The sequence below is a fragment of the Anguilla rostrata genome, chromosome 10 (genome assembly GCF_018555375.3).
Source record: "Anguilla rostrata isolate EN2019 chromosome 10, ASM1855537v3, whole genome shotgun sequence".
Lineage (NCBI taxonomy): Eukaryota > Metazoa > Chordata > Actinopteri > Anguilliformes > Anguillidae > Anguilla > Anguilla rostrata.
In genome coordinates, this window is record NC_057942.1 from 21,980,472 (window position 1) to 21,998,460 (window position 17,989).

The window sequence follows — 17,989 nt, forward strand, 5'->3', positions numbered from 1 at the left end:
AAGGATCATGAAAATCTCTTGCAAGGGACTTGGTGCTAGGGCCAGGACCAAGTGGAATCTATAGGTATGTTGCAACATGTTTCTGCCCATCTACCCTACTGGCAATCCCGCTAAATTTCATTAACAGAAATGAATAGATCCCTGCCTGTGTTGTAAATGAAACATTACAATATTCAACTTAGTATCTTTTACCAACATTCTACTTTTGGTGAGCAAAAATATGCTAATATTAATAGTAATCATAATATTATTTTGGTTTTGTTGGTGGAGGTAAATTTTCACGCAAATTTATTACTGCTGAACGGCATCCCACAGGTGGGATATCTTTATGAGGCACAACATTCCATATTCCTGTATGTTCAGATCCATTACTCTTTACAATGGTCCACATTCTTGTAAATAACTACTTTTGGAACCAGTTACATTGCATGCATGATTTGTTTTGGTATTGGTTGAAATATTTTTTGCCAAAACCTGCATTGCTGGAGTGACTCCCAAGTGATGCTATGTAGAGTGGGACTAATATATGTACAATGCTGACATCTAGTGGTGTAATACCCAAAGTGCTGTAACATTGTTGCTGCACCTGGATGTTTTTCCTATGCAGTTGGATTTAAAAAAAAACTCGCTCTTTAATTAATAAATATTTGTATAGCACCATTTGTATATAGATTGCGATCACAAACTGCTTCGCAGAACATAGTAAAACAGAAACACTCAAACAGTGTAATAACAGTAAAATAATGATAAAAGAAAGTAAATATATGGAAAAATGTGAGACAAAGAATATGGAATAAAAATAAAATGATTTACTGATGAAAGACAATAAAATACAAATGTTTTTAAATGAACTATAAAATTACAGTAATTACAATTATAATTAGTTTGGTAAAACTTTAAAAGAAAGTCTTGAAATTAGATTTTAAACTACTCAATTTAGGTTCGTAATTAAGCAGCCAGCATAGTAGTCTCCCCTCTGTGCTTAAACTTAAAAGTAGGAATAAGTAGGATTAACTAACCAGGCAACATTTGCACAGCGGTCTGCTTACTGAGGCTGATACATGGACAAGCAGTCATTAATGTATGCAAGTACTAAGCCTTTTAGTGCTCAAAAAAAGTGCAAAAAAGTCATGGTCATTTATAACATTTTGAAAGTTTCAGAAAATGCCACTGATTGCCAGCCAATTTGACAGTCCAGCAGTTCCAATAGCATTAAATTGTTTTGTATGTCTCTCGCAAGGCTTTCAATCAGAGTGCTATGGTGTTCAAATTCAAAATGGTATTGCTAAATACTCTAATAGTCTCTTGTCACTTTCTTCTTTGGTCTGGAAACTCTGGCCCTTGTTGACCAAGTGTCACGGATTGGCGAAGGAATGGACCCAAATGCAGTGGACCCAAATTCTTGGGTTTTTTTAAAAAAAACCCAAGAACTCCAAAAGGGGAATACAGACTTTAATTACAAAAATTCAAAAACAGAAAACAGAAAACAGAAAATCCAAAGAGAAGCTAAACGGGCAGGGCAGAAACAGGTGGACAAAAACAGGCACGGGGAAACACGGGCAAACGCTCAGGCAAGACACATGGAAACACAAGCGAAAAGACAAGGAACCAGCACCCGAGTCAGGGAAGAAGACTTAAATAGACTAGACCCTAACAAGACACAGGAGGGCACAATGCACAATCAGACCACAGAGGGAAGGGATAACTAGACACAACTGAAAAACAATAATAGAATAATTGGAACCAATAAAACAATTAAGCAGGGAAAAGGAACAAGACTACCGCCATCAGGCGGCCCAAAAAAGGAAAAAGAGAAACAAAAAGACAGAACCATGACACCAAGTGCCCCTATCTGATAATAGTTTTATTCATTTATTCATTTTTAACCAAAAATAGAATGATAATCGTGAATTACATTCCATGATCAATACAGCCATTATCAGGAGCTGTAATTGCTGCCAAAGGCCTATCTAAAAAGCATTGACTTTGCAGGGCAGGGGTGAATATTTTTGTAAATTAGAAATTTACAAAAGTCTTTCATTCTTGATGTGTTGAAATTCTGTTGGTGAAGAGGAAAATATTTCAATGCATTACAATTTTAAGGTGTAACAGGACAACATGCGAAAAAGTTTAATAGGGTCAATATTTTTGGAAGGCACTGTGGTAGGCAGAATAGGAAGATTGAGGATATAGTACAGCAGCAAATTAATTTGAGGATCTGCTTGATGTAATATCAGTAGAGATACTAAACTTGCCTCCAATTTCGCTCTCATTGAGCACAAGCCTGAATCTAGATTGAATCTAGATGTCTAGATGCATGGAAATCAAGGTTGATAGATTCTTTGACGTAAATGGAGTAGGTTAGCTCAAGTTTGCTCCAGTTTAAGTCAGTTCATCTATAAAGTTAGGTGAAAACCCAGCAACATTTGATTGAAAAGTGAAAGTTTTCTAGCCAACTAGGACATAGCAAAACAACCTAATGCCTGGTTTGTCCCTCACAGGGTCTCCTTGTAATCCTGTAGGATGCTTGTGAGTTTCTCAGTGTCTTGCTCTTCCAGTTGCAAGCAGAGTTGGTTTCCGTTAGAACAAGGGTCGGGCTGCACCCATACACCTGATGCCAGCTTTAAGCTTCTATCCACCAGAACATGCTGCAGGGCAGCTGTCTGAAATGCAGTTTCTATCAATGGCCCAGTTAAAATGAACAAACATCTCTACTTTATATTGCCCTTGATCCTATAGCAAGCAAACAGATTTTTTTCTGGAACTACTGTAAGTCTAGTTTTCTTACTGACTAAACATGGAGCTACCTAGTAAGCTAGCTTTCATAGTTTGCTTGATTTAGATTGTAACTAAGCATGATTATTTACGTTATTTAGCAAATGACACTTAACTAACCACCTTTGTTCTAAAACTGGCTAAAGGACGATGTTAGGGAGGCAAGGGACTTGAGAAAATAGTATATTTGCAGTGAGAATGACTGAGGCGATTACCTTCTGTACAGGTGCCATGTGGACAGATCTGGGAAAAGCAGTGGAAACAGAACCCAGGGCCAGCCTCCACAGAGGCCACAAAGACCTGCTGGACTCTCCATGACAGCAGATCACCCATTCATGCGTATGTTCACTGTGCTGATATATAAAATATATAATGTACTGTATATAAAAGGCAGGGGATGGTTGCAATTTAATGAACTTTTTTTTTTAAATGAAACTTGCTTTCAGCCAACACATTATATTTCAAAATTTTAAATTGTTCCCAAAACAAGTCTGGCTGAGGACAATGAAAACTAGCATTTTCCCAACCATTCCATGACTTTACAATGAAACCAGGACTTAAAATATCCACATGAAAATGCTAAATAAATTTAAGCAAGAGTATAATAACAAAACATTCTATCAAATTCTGGTTGTTTTGTAAAAGAGCTGCAACCAACTGCACTCCAAAGCCTGTCAAGAGTGCGCCTTTGACATCTCCTTTAACTATATTCCAAGACCTGGGTTTTCAACAGGGAGTCCGTACTGCAGGAGGTCCCTGGCCAGATTTATTACACAATGAGTCCCAAATGTATATATAGTCAATGACTATATATAGATTTCGGAGTTTTTTTTTTGTTTGTTTTTGTTTTCAAATAATGCCATTTTTAATTTATAACAGGGGTTCCCTAGATGCCTTTGGGACACGGTGGTGGTACCTGGATCAGAACAGATTGAAAATCCCTTCTAAAACATGGCCAGAGTATTAGGAACTCATAATACCGGTAAACTAATGTTTCTGGAGGGACGAGAGATCGAGGACGGACGCTGTTGCTACAGGCAGCAACGAAATAAATTGAATATTGACTTGTGAGAAATGACCACAGAACTATGATGACAGTCAAGATATAAAAACGTCTCTTTGGAAAACTGTACATAAAAATGGAATTTCACCAGCCGGCGAGTTTTTAAAAACACGAAAAACTTTTTAGCGCGTTTAATCGGCGATAACATCGTTATAATAATCTTAACTAGCTAACGGTAAATCGGATTATACACTTGCTTGAATCGACACCATCATTCCCATTTTGAAGAAACAAGAGACAGTGGCTGTCGTTGGCACGTAGTGGATATAACTTGTATTTCACATTTGCTATGACCTGTGATGGTTAATGTCTTTTTTCCGTACATAAATGTCAGCTTGCTAATTAGCTACTCTTTGTGGATAGCGGGCGAAACAAAGCGGATACTCGCTAGCTATGTAGCTACAGCTATAGCCTATACTGTTTTGACCGCACAGCTAACTTAAACTGAGATGGCGCTACTTATCTGTCTTCAGTAACCGAACTCACTGCGACGACGGCTGAATCGTGAAAGGGTGGCTGTTGGAAATGTGAAGACGAACGGAGGATTTTAAAAAAACCACTGGGATTCGGCTTAGAAATACAGCATAATAACAAAATATTCGGGTTTATCATGCTGTGCATTTAACTCACATACCTGGGAGCACGGAAAATTGTTGAAATGTCACGTGTGCTTGGATTGTAAGGACAGTAGGCTATTATTATCCTATCAAACTCCTCCACTTCCCGTTGATATCAAAGCGTAAAGTGAAAATGTAAATGTACAACTATTATACTTGATGCCAAATGTTGAAAGTTGCTTGCCGCAAGTAAATCAAAGCATCGCGCCTTGGTGTGTCTTGTGGAAATAACTGCGTTGGAATGGCATGTGGGGCGCAGAAGAAATTTTAAGGAAGCCGTTTCCGAAGAACATTAGCCATGACAGCCGACAACTGAAGAAAGTTGGAGACAGTAACATGATTCCAGAATCATGACGGAGAAACCGCCATTAGCAGAAAAGGCTATGTCGGAGGGGTATGCGCGTCTCCGTTATCGCGACACATCGTTGCTTATTTGGCAACAGCAGCAACTGGAACTGGAACGGGCGCCCCCGATAAATTACCTTAGCCGGAGTCAGACTACTAGATACAGCCAGTACGGAAACGAGACCGTAGTAGTACGGGACAAAACTAAGATCGGGATCTCTCCTGATGCCGGACGGTCTAGGATTTGCACAGTTATGTAACAAGTTTACTAAGTCACAAATTAACTGCATGCTGTAACTACAATACCATGTAGTTTGCACATTGTTTCTGTATGTTTGGCCGTTTGTTAGGAGGTCAGTGCCTCCTGGTAAATTCTCAGAGGTCATTGGTATATGTTAAGTATAAAAACTGCATGCACTGCAGTATTCCCAGAATGGCTAACCGCACAAAGCTATTATGTCTTGCAGGTTTACCACGTGCTTTTCAGTACAGTACAGTGACACGATTCCGTGTATGTGTTATATGCATTTTCAGTTGTCTATGTAGTTTTTTTTATCTGTATGGTACAAAAATAGATAAACACCGTCAGTGTTGCTATTACGTGCATTACAGTTTCTGTCTGCCGTGGTCTGATATTTCTGTGCGTATAAAGTACACGGTTGACTATTAAAGTAGGTTTTTTGAATGTTTATATTTTTTTACACAACTTTGTTAATATATTTTACTTAATTCACTTCTTGTTTTGTTTTGTACATAATGGTGAATTATGCACAATATCAAAAGGGCCCTGATCCAATTCAATTATAAGGAGTTGATTTTATCAGGAAGCAGAAATGCTAAATAACTCTGCATGGTTTAAAACAAAAACACAGCTTTTCAAGAGAAGAGGGTTGAATCTCTCAGATGAGGTATCTTTGTACATTTTTATTATGAACTAAATAATTAAGACTGCTCCGCAGTTATTATAGTCTTGATGTTGACACAACAGTATTGAGACCATATTGCTACAGCACATTGCATTGTACTCAGTTGTGCTACAGCACATTTAGCAGATGCTTTTATCTGCAGCAACTTAGAATAGTGGAAGAATAAGTGTTAGTCTCAGAAATAAAAAGTATGGTAGCACCAAGAAGGCACAGAGGTCCATTTATAATCAATACGTGTAAAGGTAGCTGAACAATCCAACAATTAGTATTGTAAACAAAATAAGCACCATTACTCAGCTAACCTGATTTATTGCTATATAATTACTGTTCAAAAAGGAAATTAGAAAAGAAAGAAAGGATTGCGAAAGAGGGTCAGGGGAGCCATGGTACATTCTGAAGAGATGGGTCTGCAGTACCATGCATACTCTATGTTTAAAAGAACTGGAGCTAGAGCTAAGTAGGCCTAGGCAGGAATACCAGAATCAGTTGCTCCAACTCCCAGCTTTTGAACTTGAGTCTGGAATCACGTGCTGTCAACACGTTGTTTGCGTATTCTCAACATGTTGACGTGTTGTTAGCGTGTAAAAAAATCTACTTGTTAACCACACATTATAAAAGTGTTGAGACTATGCAGACAACACATTTACAAGAGTCCACACGTCAATTGAACGTATTTTTGATCCATTTAGGCTTCCATACTGGGAAAGGAAGCGAGGACAGATAAAATAAGAGATTGGAATGAGTCCAGGGCTTCATTTTTGCAGCTCACTTCCTGATCTTGTTGAGAGACTTGCACTAGCACCAGTGCGGTTGGCTCCAGTGTAGGTGTTTCAGCCACCAGTTTCAGTGTATGTCAATGGTAACAATACGATCAAATAAGTCAATATTTTTTTCCCATAATAAAATGTAGTTACAATTGGTTTTTTTTCTTTGTCTAATGTCTCTCCATGTGCCGATTTGTGAAGTTATTGTGTTAGTTGGACAATATTTACAAAATTTTGTGGACGAATCAGGGACGATTTGTGCCACTGCTGAGTCACTGTATCTCACCCATTTAGTGGACAACCCAGACTTCATGCTTATATAAGGGTTGCCCTTTCCCTACTGCGCAGTCTGAATCTTTGACAATTTGTACAACATGGTGATTGATTTTTGCCTTAGCCATTCTGGTGTGTCTGCCCAGTGGATTTAGTGTGTTTGACTCTCATTTGCCCCTCTACTCGCTGTATAGTGACTCCGGTTAACTATGAGTGTTCGCAACTGGATTACAGATCCTTCTATTTTGTTATATTGCTTTGTTATTTTCCATTATTATTTTTGAAGCTGACTGAGTGGAATTTAAAAACTCTGTTGGGAGTACACTATTCTGACTCTTGGTCTCATCCTGCAGATTAAGTGTCTCGAAGCTCAGCGTTTAAAGCCACCCCATACCCAGCAAGCCTTCAAAGACTAGCCAGGCTAGTTAGTTTTGGATAGGAGTTACTTGTCGGTTTGCAGTATCATTTCCTCACTCATTTCCCTTATCCTTTTACTTGTTACGGTCTGACCTAGACCTGGTCATAACAAGTCTGAGTTTGAAATGGGTAGGATCTCTGTACTCCAGTACATTGGGTTTGAAATAAAACAATGAATGAGGTTTAAGTGCAGACTTTACATTGAGGGTACTTACATTTGATCATTGCAGAAATTACAGCCCATTTTATATATAGTCCCCCCATTGGAGCAATAGTAATGGGGCAATTGGCTGCTCAGCTGTTTCTTAGCCAGCTGAGTGTCTTTGCATCATTAGTTCATGCACAAGAAAGCTAAGGAAAAGTCTAGACTAGAGTTCATTCTAGATGCAGAATTTGCATTTAGAGTCTTTTGCTGTTGTCTCTCAAATGGCGACAGGTAGCAGAGGTGTAGTCACAGCTCTCCAAGTGTATGTGTGACTGGCATCTCTCTTAAAATCAGTTTACTTTTGCCCACTGCGTCCTGATTTATACAGAAGTGCTAAATTGAGTTACGCGACTGATTCATTAAGCCAACAAGTAAACTACGCCAACAAACATTTCGGATACGGGAAATACGCCATTCTTGTATCCTTCATATACGTGTTTATCCGGTCGGGGAAACAAACATTCTAGAACTGGAAACTCCAACAAGTGATGCGCTGATCAGCGTAATCTGCCAACTACTATCTGGAGAGATACATCCATGTCCCGGTCCGGTTTACACCGATTGCAAGGAACAGTGTCACTCCATGTCAACGGTAGAAGTTGGAACTTCTACTCGTGGGATTACAGCCAGGAGCAACACCATTCTCCCTCAGGTACGAACTTTCTTCAGTGTCTTTTTAACATCTGACCATGAGCAAACTAACCTGATCAGTTGTCCCTGCCGTCCGAGTGCTGTGGAGAATCCGGAGGTTATCCAACATGATGAACCTTGGGCCCAATACCTGAGCTGACGGCGAACGGAGACAAGGAGCGACCGCAGGCAGCTGTGTTGCGGTGTGCTACGCCAGTGAGTTGCCTGGATGACGGTCTGCTACTGATGAACGCCGCAAAGACGCCAGAAAACGACCACCATCCACAGCAAGTAACAATGATTACAGAACTTTCTCAAGATCAGTACATAATGACGATACTCTGAACTTTGTTTCAAATGTCTGTAATCCAACCAACATTAAAACGCGTGTAGCTGAAAGAAACAAATCAATCAGGAAATTGATAAATCCAGCAATCGTGAAAAACAGGAAATGTTTTTCAAACGGTTAACAACTCAAGGATAATTTGGGACCCCAAGGCAAAACCAAGGGGTTTATTGGGTGCGCACTTGAACATACGGAGTATCAAATCTACAAGTGATCAAATTCAACATCTTTTAATTGAGTCTAATTTAAATTTTCTCTGTTTATCTGAAACATGGCTTCACGAACATGCACCATCAGCAGCCTTAAGACTGATTTATACTTCTGCGTTGGGTACAGCGTAGACGCGTTCCCTACGCTGTAGCCAGACGTGCACCTCCCCAGAAATGTAACCATGTCGTGGCGACGCAGACTGCAATAACTGTGATTGGTCCGCTTGATAGCATCCCATTTCCTCCTACGCATTTCCAACTAGCGTTTTGGCGGTGTATTGCAGACCGACGCAGACAGACCAGCACACTAGTATAAATGCTCACAACTATGGAAGGCCATTAGAGCAAATAACGAGACGTTAATGTCGTGTTAACTGGACATTAAAATGCGGGTTAACGTAATATTTTTACGCGTTACAAAAACTGACATGTTGACACCTCAGATCGATTTTCTACACCTTAAGAGGTCTCACAGCCAACGGGTTGTTCCATTCTTGTGTAATAAGGGTGTTAGAGTGTGGATCAGAACGGTTAACTATATCATTACATTACATTACATTATCCTATTAATTCCTTTGCTGATGCAACAATAGAGGCTACACAATCAATGCAACCAGACAAATACAATATTACAAGTTTTTACGATGTGCCACTGAAAATCCCAAAAACGCTGATTCAGTGAAGTAACGCTGAAGGTGGCGACATGTGAGCTAATTTCATTCATATCAGCCACAATGTGTTAGTTTAAGTTCAGATCAATGATTCGCAACGAGACAAAACGGTTTTAGAATATTGCAGAGAACATTTCAGCAGTGTGAACTGATTAGTTCGTATGAAGTCGAGCGTATGAAGCCGTTGCCTGGGGTCTCAAATGACCCACCTTGTCAAATCGCCAAGTGCAGTTTTAGAACGTTTACAATCAGACGTCTTGGAATTTTGCAAGTTGCATCCAGTCTCATTGCACATCATTGATCTGAACTGGCCTTTATTAAACAGAGCTAACGTTGACGTTATAGTCTGGCACTTTCATTTTAAATCTGGACAGGAACAATCTGGACAGGAACAATTCCAAAAGACCAGCGATGTAAAAATATCAATTTCAACATGAAAATGGCAACAAAATAATTGCCACACATTGAAACATTAACATACCCCGTTAGTTGGCGGATTATTCTGTTGGCATCTTAACGTTGAAATTGACATTTTACATTACTGGTCTTTCATTCCAAACGGAAGCAGTTGTTGATCACTTGCGTCCCCTACCGGCCGGTTAGGTGGAGTGAGGAGTTTGCACTCAATGTATTTCAATGGACAATGATGAAAATTAATTCAAATAAAATACTTGTCATTGACCGTTTTGCAAAAAATTCAAGAATTCTGTCCTTGGCCTGCTGTCAGCATGCACAACAAGTATTTGGCTGATTGGCCCAGTAGTATGCGAGATTAGCTGCGGACAGATACACACACTGTCAGGAAACGGGAAACCAGGACCCAAATGCAGAGTGTGGGAAAAACTCAAAAAACTTCAAAGGGGCGAATCCAAAGAAAGACTTTAATCATCAAAGGTAACGAAAAGCAAAAGTCCAAAGCAAGGCCACGCAGAGCCAGTCTTAAAAATACAAAAAACTTAAGAACAGAAAACAAGAAAATCCAAAATTCCAAAATTACGTGGAAAACAAGACTTGGGCAGGGCAGAAACCAGGAAAGCCAAAGGGCAGGCGGGACAAACAGGCAGGAATGCGTGGGCAGAAACACAGTGACAGAATATGCACGGAAACACAGAGTCATAAACAAACGCAGCAACACATACGGAAACACAAGGAACCAGCACCCGAGTTAGGGAAGCAAAGAACTTAAATAGACAGAGAACTAAACAGACATAGCTGAGAACAATTCACAATAACACCAGACAGGAAGGGGACAACGAGAAGCAAACAGAAAACAATGATCCAATTAAACATAAGAAAAATGAACAGGCCCAAAAAGGAAAAAACAGAAAACAGAGGAACAGAATCCTGACAGTACCCCAAGGGACGTCAGGAGGCTGACCCTGGGAGGGGGTCACAAACAGAACGGGACTGAAACGAGACAGGACTCGGGACTGGAACGAGACAGGACTCGGGACTCAGGACTCGAGCAGACAGACAGAAGACTCGGGGCTGGAGCAAGACAGGACTGGACTTGGGGCTGGAGCAAGACAGGACTGGACTCGGGGCTGGAGCAAGACAGGACTGGAGTCGGGACTGGAGCAAGACAGGACTGGAGTTGGGACTGGAGCAAGACAGGACTGGACGGAACCCGGATGGGACCGGGCACAGGAACAGAACCTGGACGGAAGCCGGGCAGCATAAACAGAACCCGGAGGGGAGCCAGGCAGCTTAAACAGAACCCGGAGGGGAGCCGGGCAGCATAAACAGGATCCGGAGGGGAGCCGGGCAGCATAAACAGTACCCGGAGGGGACCGGGCAGCATAAACAGAACCCAGAGGGGAGCTAGGCACAGGAAATAGGGTGAAACTGGACAGGACAAGAACGGGACTGGATTAGGCAGGGACGGGACTGGACTAGACAGGGATGGGACTGGGCTAAACAGGAGCAGACTGGACAAGACAGGACAGGAGCAGACGGCAGGAACAGACAAGACAGGAAAGGACTAGACTAAACAAGACAAGAAAGGACTGAACTAAACAAGACAAATAATGAGCTGGACACAACACAAAGCGGACTCAGACTAACATGGAACTGAACTCAGACACGGCACATAACTCACAGGCAGACACGGGACAGGACTCACAGGCAGGCCTAGAACGAATTAACACAGACGTGGAACGGACTGGACAAGACAGGAGCGGAAACGGACAGGACTAGACAAGACAGAACGCTAGACTGGACTATTCAAAACAACACTGGACTGGACTAAGACAAGACAGAACACTGGACTGGACTAGACAAGACAGAACACTAGACTGGACTAAGACAAGACACTGGCGGGCGCTCACAGACAAGGAACATTCAGACGGACATTGGGACTGAATCAGACATGGAACGGATTGACGCAGGCACGAAACAGACCGACAGACAGGGAACGGATTAACACAGACAGGGAATAGGCTAAGACACTAATAGGGAACAGACTGACACAGGCACAGGAACAACACAGGGAGACCTAAAAAGACAGACAAAGGGACAAGCAGGTGGGGAGGCACACGGCAAGACCTACAGACACACTAAGGGACAGACAGACAGGGAAGGAGAGAGGTGAATTCAAAGATTGACATACAGACTGAGAGACGGGCAGACAGGACAAAAAACAAGCACACTGACAGGCAGACAGGCGGGAGAACAGACTGGCCAACGGGCCGACGGCCTGGGGGGCAGATAAACAGGCCAACAAACTGGCTGACAGACACGTGGGCAGACAGGCAGACAAGCAGGCAGGCAAACAAACAGACAAGGGGGCAGGTGTACAGACGGACGCACGGTTGGGAGAATGGACTAGGTGAGGTCTCTGGGCACTGGGTGGGGGCAGCGACGGTGTGAGAACACTAGGGGGCGCGAGAACACTGGGGGGGCGCATAAACACTGGGGGGGCACATGAACACTAGGGGGAGCGAGAACACTAAGGGGAGCGAGAGCACTACGGGGAGTGAGGATACTAGGGGGAGCGAGGACACTAGGCAAAGCGTGAACACTAGGCCAAGCGTGAACTCTAGGCAAAGCATGAACACTAGGCAGGACAGGTGGCCCCGGCAGAAACTTACCTGGGGATGCTCCTTCTGGGGAAGCCGGTCCCATGCTCCTGCTGGTCTGCCGACTCCACGATTCATAGAGTTCTCCGCTGCGATATGATGATCCATTTCCTGGCACTGTTGCTGAAGGAGCGAATTTGTAACATACTTTCAAACCTGTGGTGAGTGCCAGACGAGGATCTACGGTTATCGACTATGTGTTCTACCTCCACGACAAAGAATCCGGTTATCCGGTGGCGGAAGGAGAAATCCTGAGTGTTGACATCAGTACGCCGACCCTGTTCCTGTACCTGGAAATCCGCTCAGAAATTACATCTCTGCTACAACGTCGTCCTGCAGTCCCTACCTATGTGCTACCAGGAACCAACAACAAATTTTGATTTACGTTTCCTATGCTTGGTGGGATGAACCTTTCCTCTGGCTCTGGCTCTAGGGTATAGGAATGAACTTGGTTGTTTTATTATGAAACCGGACTGGTAAATTTTAGACTGTATTGAATGTTAATGGGTTTGTGTTGGGGTGATTGGTATTTGGTTTAGATATCTTGTTTTTTTTTTCCAATTTTGTTTTGAGGCTCTGCGCGCCCCTGGACACATTTAAATAGTCTGTCCTATTGTCCCTTACCCTATTCAAATGCCTACTGTAACAGTTTTGCCGTAGCCACACTTAGCACCCATTCAACTAAATTTAATGATTAGTTGGCGCACCCTCCTGGCAAGTTCTGTAACGTCCCTTAGAGCTGACTTCATTTATTGCATGATGCACGAAGAATTAACCCTGGCATGTTGACCTGAAGAGTGATTATCGTGATTTTCCCGTAATTACAGTGTGATTATTTACTACGTGAACACAAGTGTGCCGTTGGGTGGTTTTACTCACCGAGGATTGACTTGCTTGCTGTGTAACTCTATGGTTACCTTGTGGAATTCGCCATGGGGGTTTGGTCCTGAGGGAAGAAAAAAATCTAGTGTTATGTATTGAACGGTGCTGGTGTAAAGAGTAATTAGCCAGAAGGAACACAAACTTATTTTATCAACTCTTTAAATTGTGACCGGTTAAATCTCTGGTGTTTGTAATTTGGGATATGCAAATGTTGGTTACTTGTTGGTTGCACCTACTAGGCTGGCTACTGACACTGTTGTGCTATTGAATGTCTGTGCTTGTGAATTATTTTATCGTTGATGCATTGATTGTCTTTGCTCGGAACCTTAATAATACCTGTAATAAATGAACCTGTAATAAAGTTTGTATGAGAACTTTCCTCCTGGCTTGGATGGCTGTGTCTTGGGGATACGCTGAACCTGTACTGAGGAGAGGGGGAACTTATTGAGTTAAGCGGTTCCATTATACTCATCAAATCTCTGGCCCATCCCCAAATTTATGGTCTGCTCCCTCTTCTTCAGTGATACTATCAGTCAGGGAGTTTTTCCTTGCCACTGTTGCCCTAGGCTTACTCTTTGGGGGCCGGTTCTCTGTAAAGCTGCTTTGTGACAAAGCTCCTTTGTTAAAAGCGCTATACAAATAAAAATTGATTGAAAAAATTGATTGAAATCAGGCTTTAGTAGTACCTGGGTATGTTAATTTTAGAAGGGATAGGGTGGGTTTAAAGGGAGGTGGGGTCATGATTTATGTCAAAGATAACCTTCATTGCGAAGAAATCCGTTGGTCAAATTATGAGTTGGAATGTATTGGTCTAAATGTAACCCTGTCTCCACAAATGTCCTATCTAGGAAAAACCTCAAGCACATTACTGATGGTCTGGACCTCAATCTCAGTTGATTCAAGGGCCTACAAGAATAACAAATTCCACCAGCACTCAGATTGACTTAGTTTTTAGCAACAGACCCGAGAGAATTTTAAAGTCATTTAATATGCTAATTGGACTGTCTGATCAAAATCTGATCAGAAGCTAAACAATATGCGTTTTAGACCCTTTACTGCCAGAGAATCTAACAGAATCCCAAAAAGCGAGCAGGACAATTTTAAAACCTAAACTGGAATGAGTTGTTGTCAGGAGTAAATCTGGAGGAGGATAGTCAGATATTTAAAAAAGAAATACAGAACATAATCACTGAATGTACTTGTAAGATTATACATAGGACCAAAAAGAATAGCCTTCCTTGGATAAACACAAACATTCTAAAATTTACAAAAGAGCGTGATATTGCATTAAAATTAGCCCTCAGATCAGAACTACAACATGACAAGTACCATTATGCCATGGTAAGGAACAAGGTAGTAAGAGAGCTTAGAAAAGCCAAAGCAGATTTCTTTATGACCGCTATTAATGAGGTAATACTAAAATGATCTGGAATCAGTTAAAAAAGCTGACAGGAAAACACCATGATACTAGGAAAACACTTGAAATTAACCTGGATGGAAACCTCATAACAGACCCCACTGAAATAGCAGAGGCCTTTAATCACTACTTTGTTGACTCTGTGGCTAATATTGCACAGGGGTTCTCAGTTGACCAAAATAGTATATGTCCAGCAATTACAATGGAACCAGCCTTCACCATAAAGAACATCCCTGAGTCAGAGGTTATGAAAATCATCTGATCTCTTAAATCATCAAGAGCAAAGGATGTGTTTTGGATGGATATAGCCATGCTCAAAGATCTTAGTCCAGCATTGATCAATCCCATCACTACAATCCTTAACCTTTCAATATCACTGGGGCAGTTTCCAAATGCTTGGAAGTCAGCTACTCCTATTTTCAAATCCGACGATCCACGTTCAGTCTGTAATTACAGGCCAATCAGCATCCTCCCCACAGTGTCCAAGGTTGCAGAGAAATGGGTAGCCAAGCAGATCATTTTCCATCTCAATAACAGCTCCTTCTCCTTACACCCTATGCAGTTTGGCTTTAGGGCCAAACGTTCTACTGAGACTGCTAATTGTCTCTTTGTAGAAAAAAATTTAATCCCTCAGTGATAAGGGAGGTGTTGTTGGTGCTGTGTTTCTTGACCTTAGGAAAGCCTTTGACACCGTCAATCACCTTTCTAAGTTATCTACATTCAACTTCTCTAAAGGTACAGTGAAATGGGTGGAAACATACCTCTTAAACCGGTCTCAATCAGTCTGCGTACATAATCATCAATCTGAGTCACTGAACTTTCCTACCGGTGTCCCGCAAGGATCCATACTGGGTCCACTCTTATTCAGTCTCTATATTAATGACCTACCATCAGTGTGCCCTGAAGTTGATATCTTAATGTATGCAGATGACACTGTGTTATACGTACATGGCAGGACTAAAGCATAAGTTGCTGCCATACTCACCAAATCCATGGCTCAGGTCACAACATGGTTGAAACAATGCTGTCTCCAACTAAATGTCTCTAAAACCGTAAGCTTTTTACCAAGACAAACAGCTCTACCGATGAGCCACACATTATTGTATCAGGTTACAATTACAGGTTGTGAGTGAATTTAAATATCTTGGAGTTTTGATAGACTCTAATCTCTCATTTAAGGCACAAGTAAAAAAAATCTGTAAGCGAGTCAAACTCAACCTGGCCAATTTCCGTTTCATAAGGAATTATATGTCAACAGAGGCAGCTAAGATGTATGTTCATTCAATGATTCTTACACATTTTAACTACTGCCTAACAAGCTGGTCACAGGCCAACCACATAACACGTAAACCATTAGAGTCATTATATAAACAAACACTCAAAACATTAGATAAGAAACCAAGGCACTTTCACCACTGCTCAATCCTGGAAAAATATAACATCCTGAGCTGGGATAACTTAATAAGGTATGCAAATATATGCCTTGTCTATAAAGCTACTCACAACTTGGCATTCGTTAGCCATCGAACAGGTAGGCTACATCTTGCATCACGAGAGGGGTTACTAGAGGGGACTGCATAATTCCAATGAGTAAAAGTGCATTTAGCCAGTCTGCCTGGTCAGTTAGAGGGTCACGAGGGTGGGACTCAATTCCAACTCACCTCAAAGAACTCAATACCTTCAGGTCTTTTAGCCATCACTTAAACCAATGGATGATTTACATACAAACCTGTCAGCACTGAAATGTCACATGTCCTATGCTTCTGTGTCATGTCAGTATGTCTGTGTACCCTCTAACCCTCTAACATCTGTTGTTGCTTATGTTGACCACTGTTTTTAAATAACTGTGTTTTTTTTTCTTTCTTTACTCTGTATGTTTTACTGTTTACCTTTATCTTGTATCTTTTTAGGAAGCCTTTTTATAACACTTTGGCCAGGGACTGTAAATGAAAATTAGCCTTTTGGCTAAATCTGGCATATTTACATTTGTTGTTGATTAATATGCACTGCCCCTTCTTAAAGTAATAATCTCAAAGATTTTCATTAAAATAAATGTCTGTCTATCGCCGAATTAGGTGGCACAATGGTGATTGAGCCTATTATTATATTAAAGTTAACAGCAAAGTAAAGGCAACAGCTTCAGACGCTCTGCAACTAACCAGTTCACACCGCTGCAATTTTCTCTGCAACATTCTAAAACTGTTTCGTCTCGTTGCGAATCATTGATCTGAATTGGCCTTAATGTTACCGTTATTTACATTGCCATCAAGTTCAGTATATTATAATGATCGGAACAAAGCCGTATTTACACAGAGCATTAACCAGGGGTATAGGTGGAGCAGAGCCATGTCTGATTTCAGTGTGAAACCGGAGAAAACTAAATAAAAAAATAAAGCAGTATGGATTACCGTTATTATTTTATTACGCTTCCTTATATGGTCCTTCAGCCTTGCCCTTTTTTGATGAAATCTCCTTTGTCTTTGTTTTATTATTCTTGTTCTGATTGCTAATTTAACACCCAGCTCCGCTTTATTCTCGAACAGTTTGTTAGCAAAACCAGAAACACCAGCGGTAACATTTTGCAAGGCTGTTGTTTCAAAAATATCACACAACAATCATTCACGAGAAAGACTGTTTAGTGTGCACGTGTGCACGAGATACATAATTGTACGAGCCCCAGCGAATCTTCTCAGCAGTGTAAAGATGTTCATACCGGGCAAAAGGTGGATTAAGTACGTCTGTGGACATTGATCATCACTAATTCTACCCCAGGTCTGCTACAGCATTTTAACCCAGCTCGGCAGTGTAAAGGCAGCTTAAGTTAGCCTAATGTTAGACAATTAATGAGTGTGTACATAACGTTACTTTTATAACAACCATTTTTTATTCAGTAAAAAATGGTTGGATCTCTGGGAAGTGAGGTCCAAAAACACACCTGCAATTACTGCTTTTTGCCAGGCTAAAAAATCTAACAAATCAGTGCAAAAGTGATGGAAAGAGGAAAGTGGAGAAAGAAAGGAACAGCTCATGAACCGAAGCACCCCCCCCCCCATCTGTGAAATATGATCTAGGTAGTGTTATGGCTTGGGCATGTATGGCTGCCATGTGAATTGGCTCACTTGTCTTCATTGATGTGGCTGCTGGATGAATTCTGAAGTGTACAGAAACGTCTGTTCAGAACCAACAAAATACCTCAAAACTCTTTGGACGGCACTTCATCTTGCAGCAGGGCACTGACCCCTAACAACATAAAACTGGAATGTTAAATCAATCACCCACCCCAAATCCAACTGAACATGTGTTTCACTTACTGAAGACAAGTCTCAAATACAAAGCGTTTGATTTAATGGAATTACTTGAAAATACTTTCAC

The 17,989-nt window shown here is 41.3% G+C and overlaps 1 protein-coding gene and 1 long non-coding RNA gene across 2 annotated transcripts in view; both read left to right on the forward strand.

Annotated features, from left to right (window-relative positions):
• LOC135233773 (uncharacterized) overlaps positions 1–17,989 on the forward strand; it is a 392,830-nt gene that overhangs the window by 81,939 nt on the left and 292,902 nt on the right. The gene's annotated exons all lie outside the window — the stretch shown is intronic.
• Positions 3,691–13,579, forward strand: LOC135233763 (putative uncharacterized protein BRD3OS). The gene has a single exon (XM_064297634.1). It carries the CDS (start codon positions 4,806–4,808, stop codon positions 5,058–5,060), a length of 255 nt encoding a protein of 84 aa, XP_064153704.1. The 5' UTR covers positions 3,691–4,805; the 3' UTR covers positions 5,061–13,579.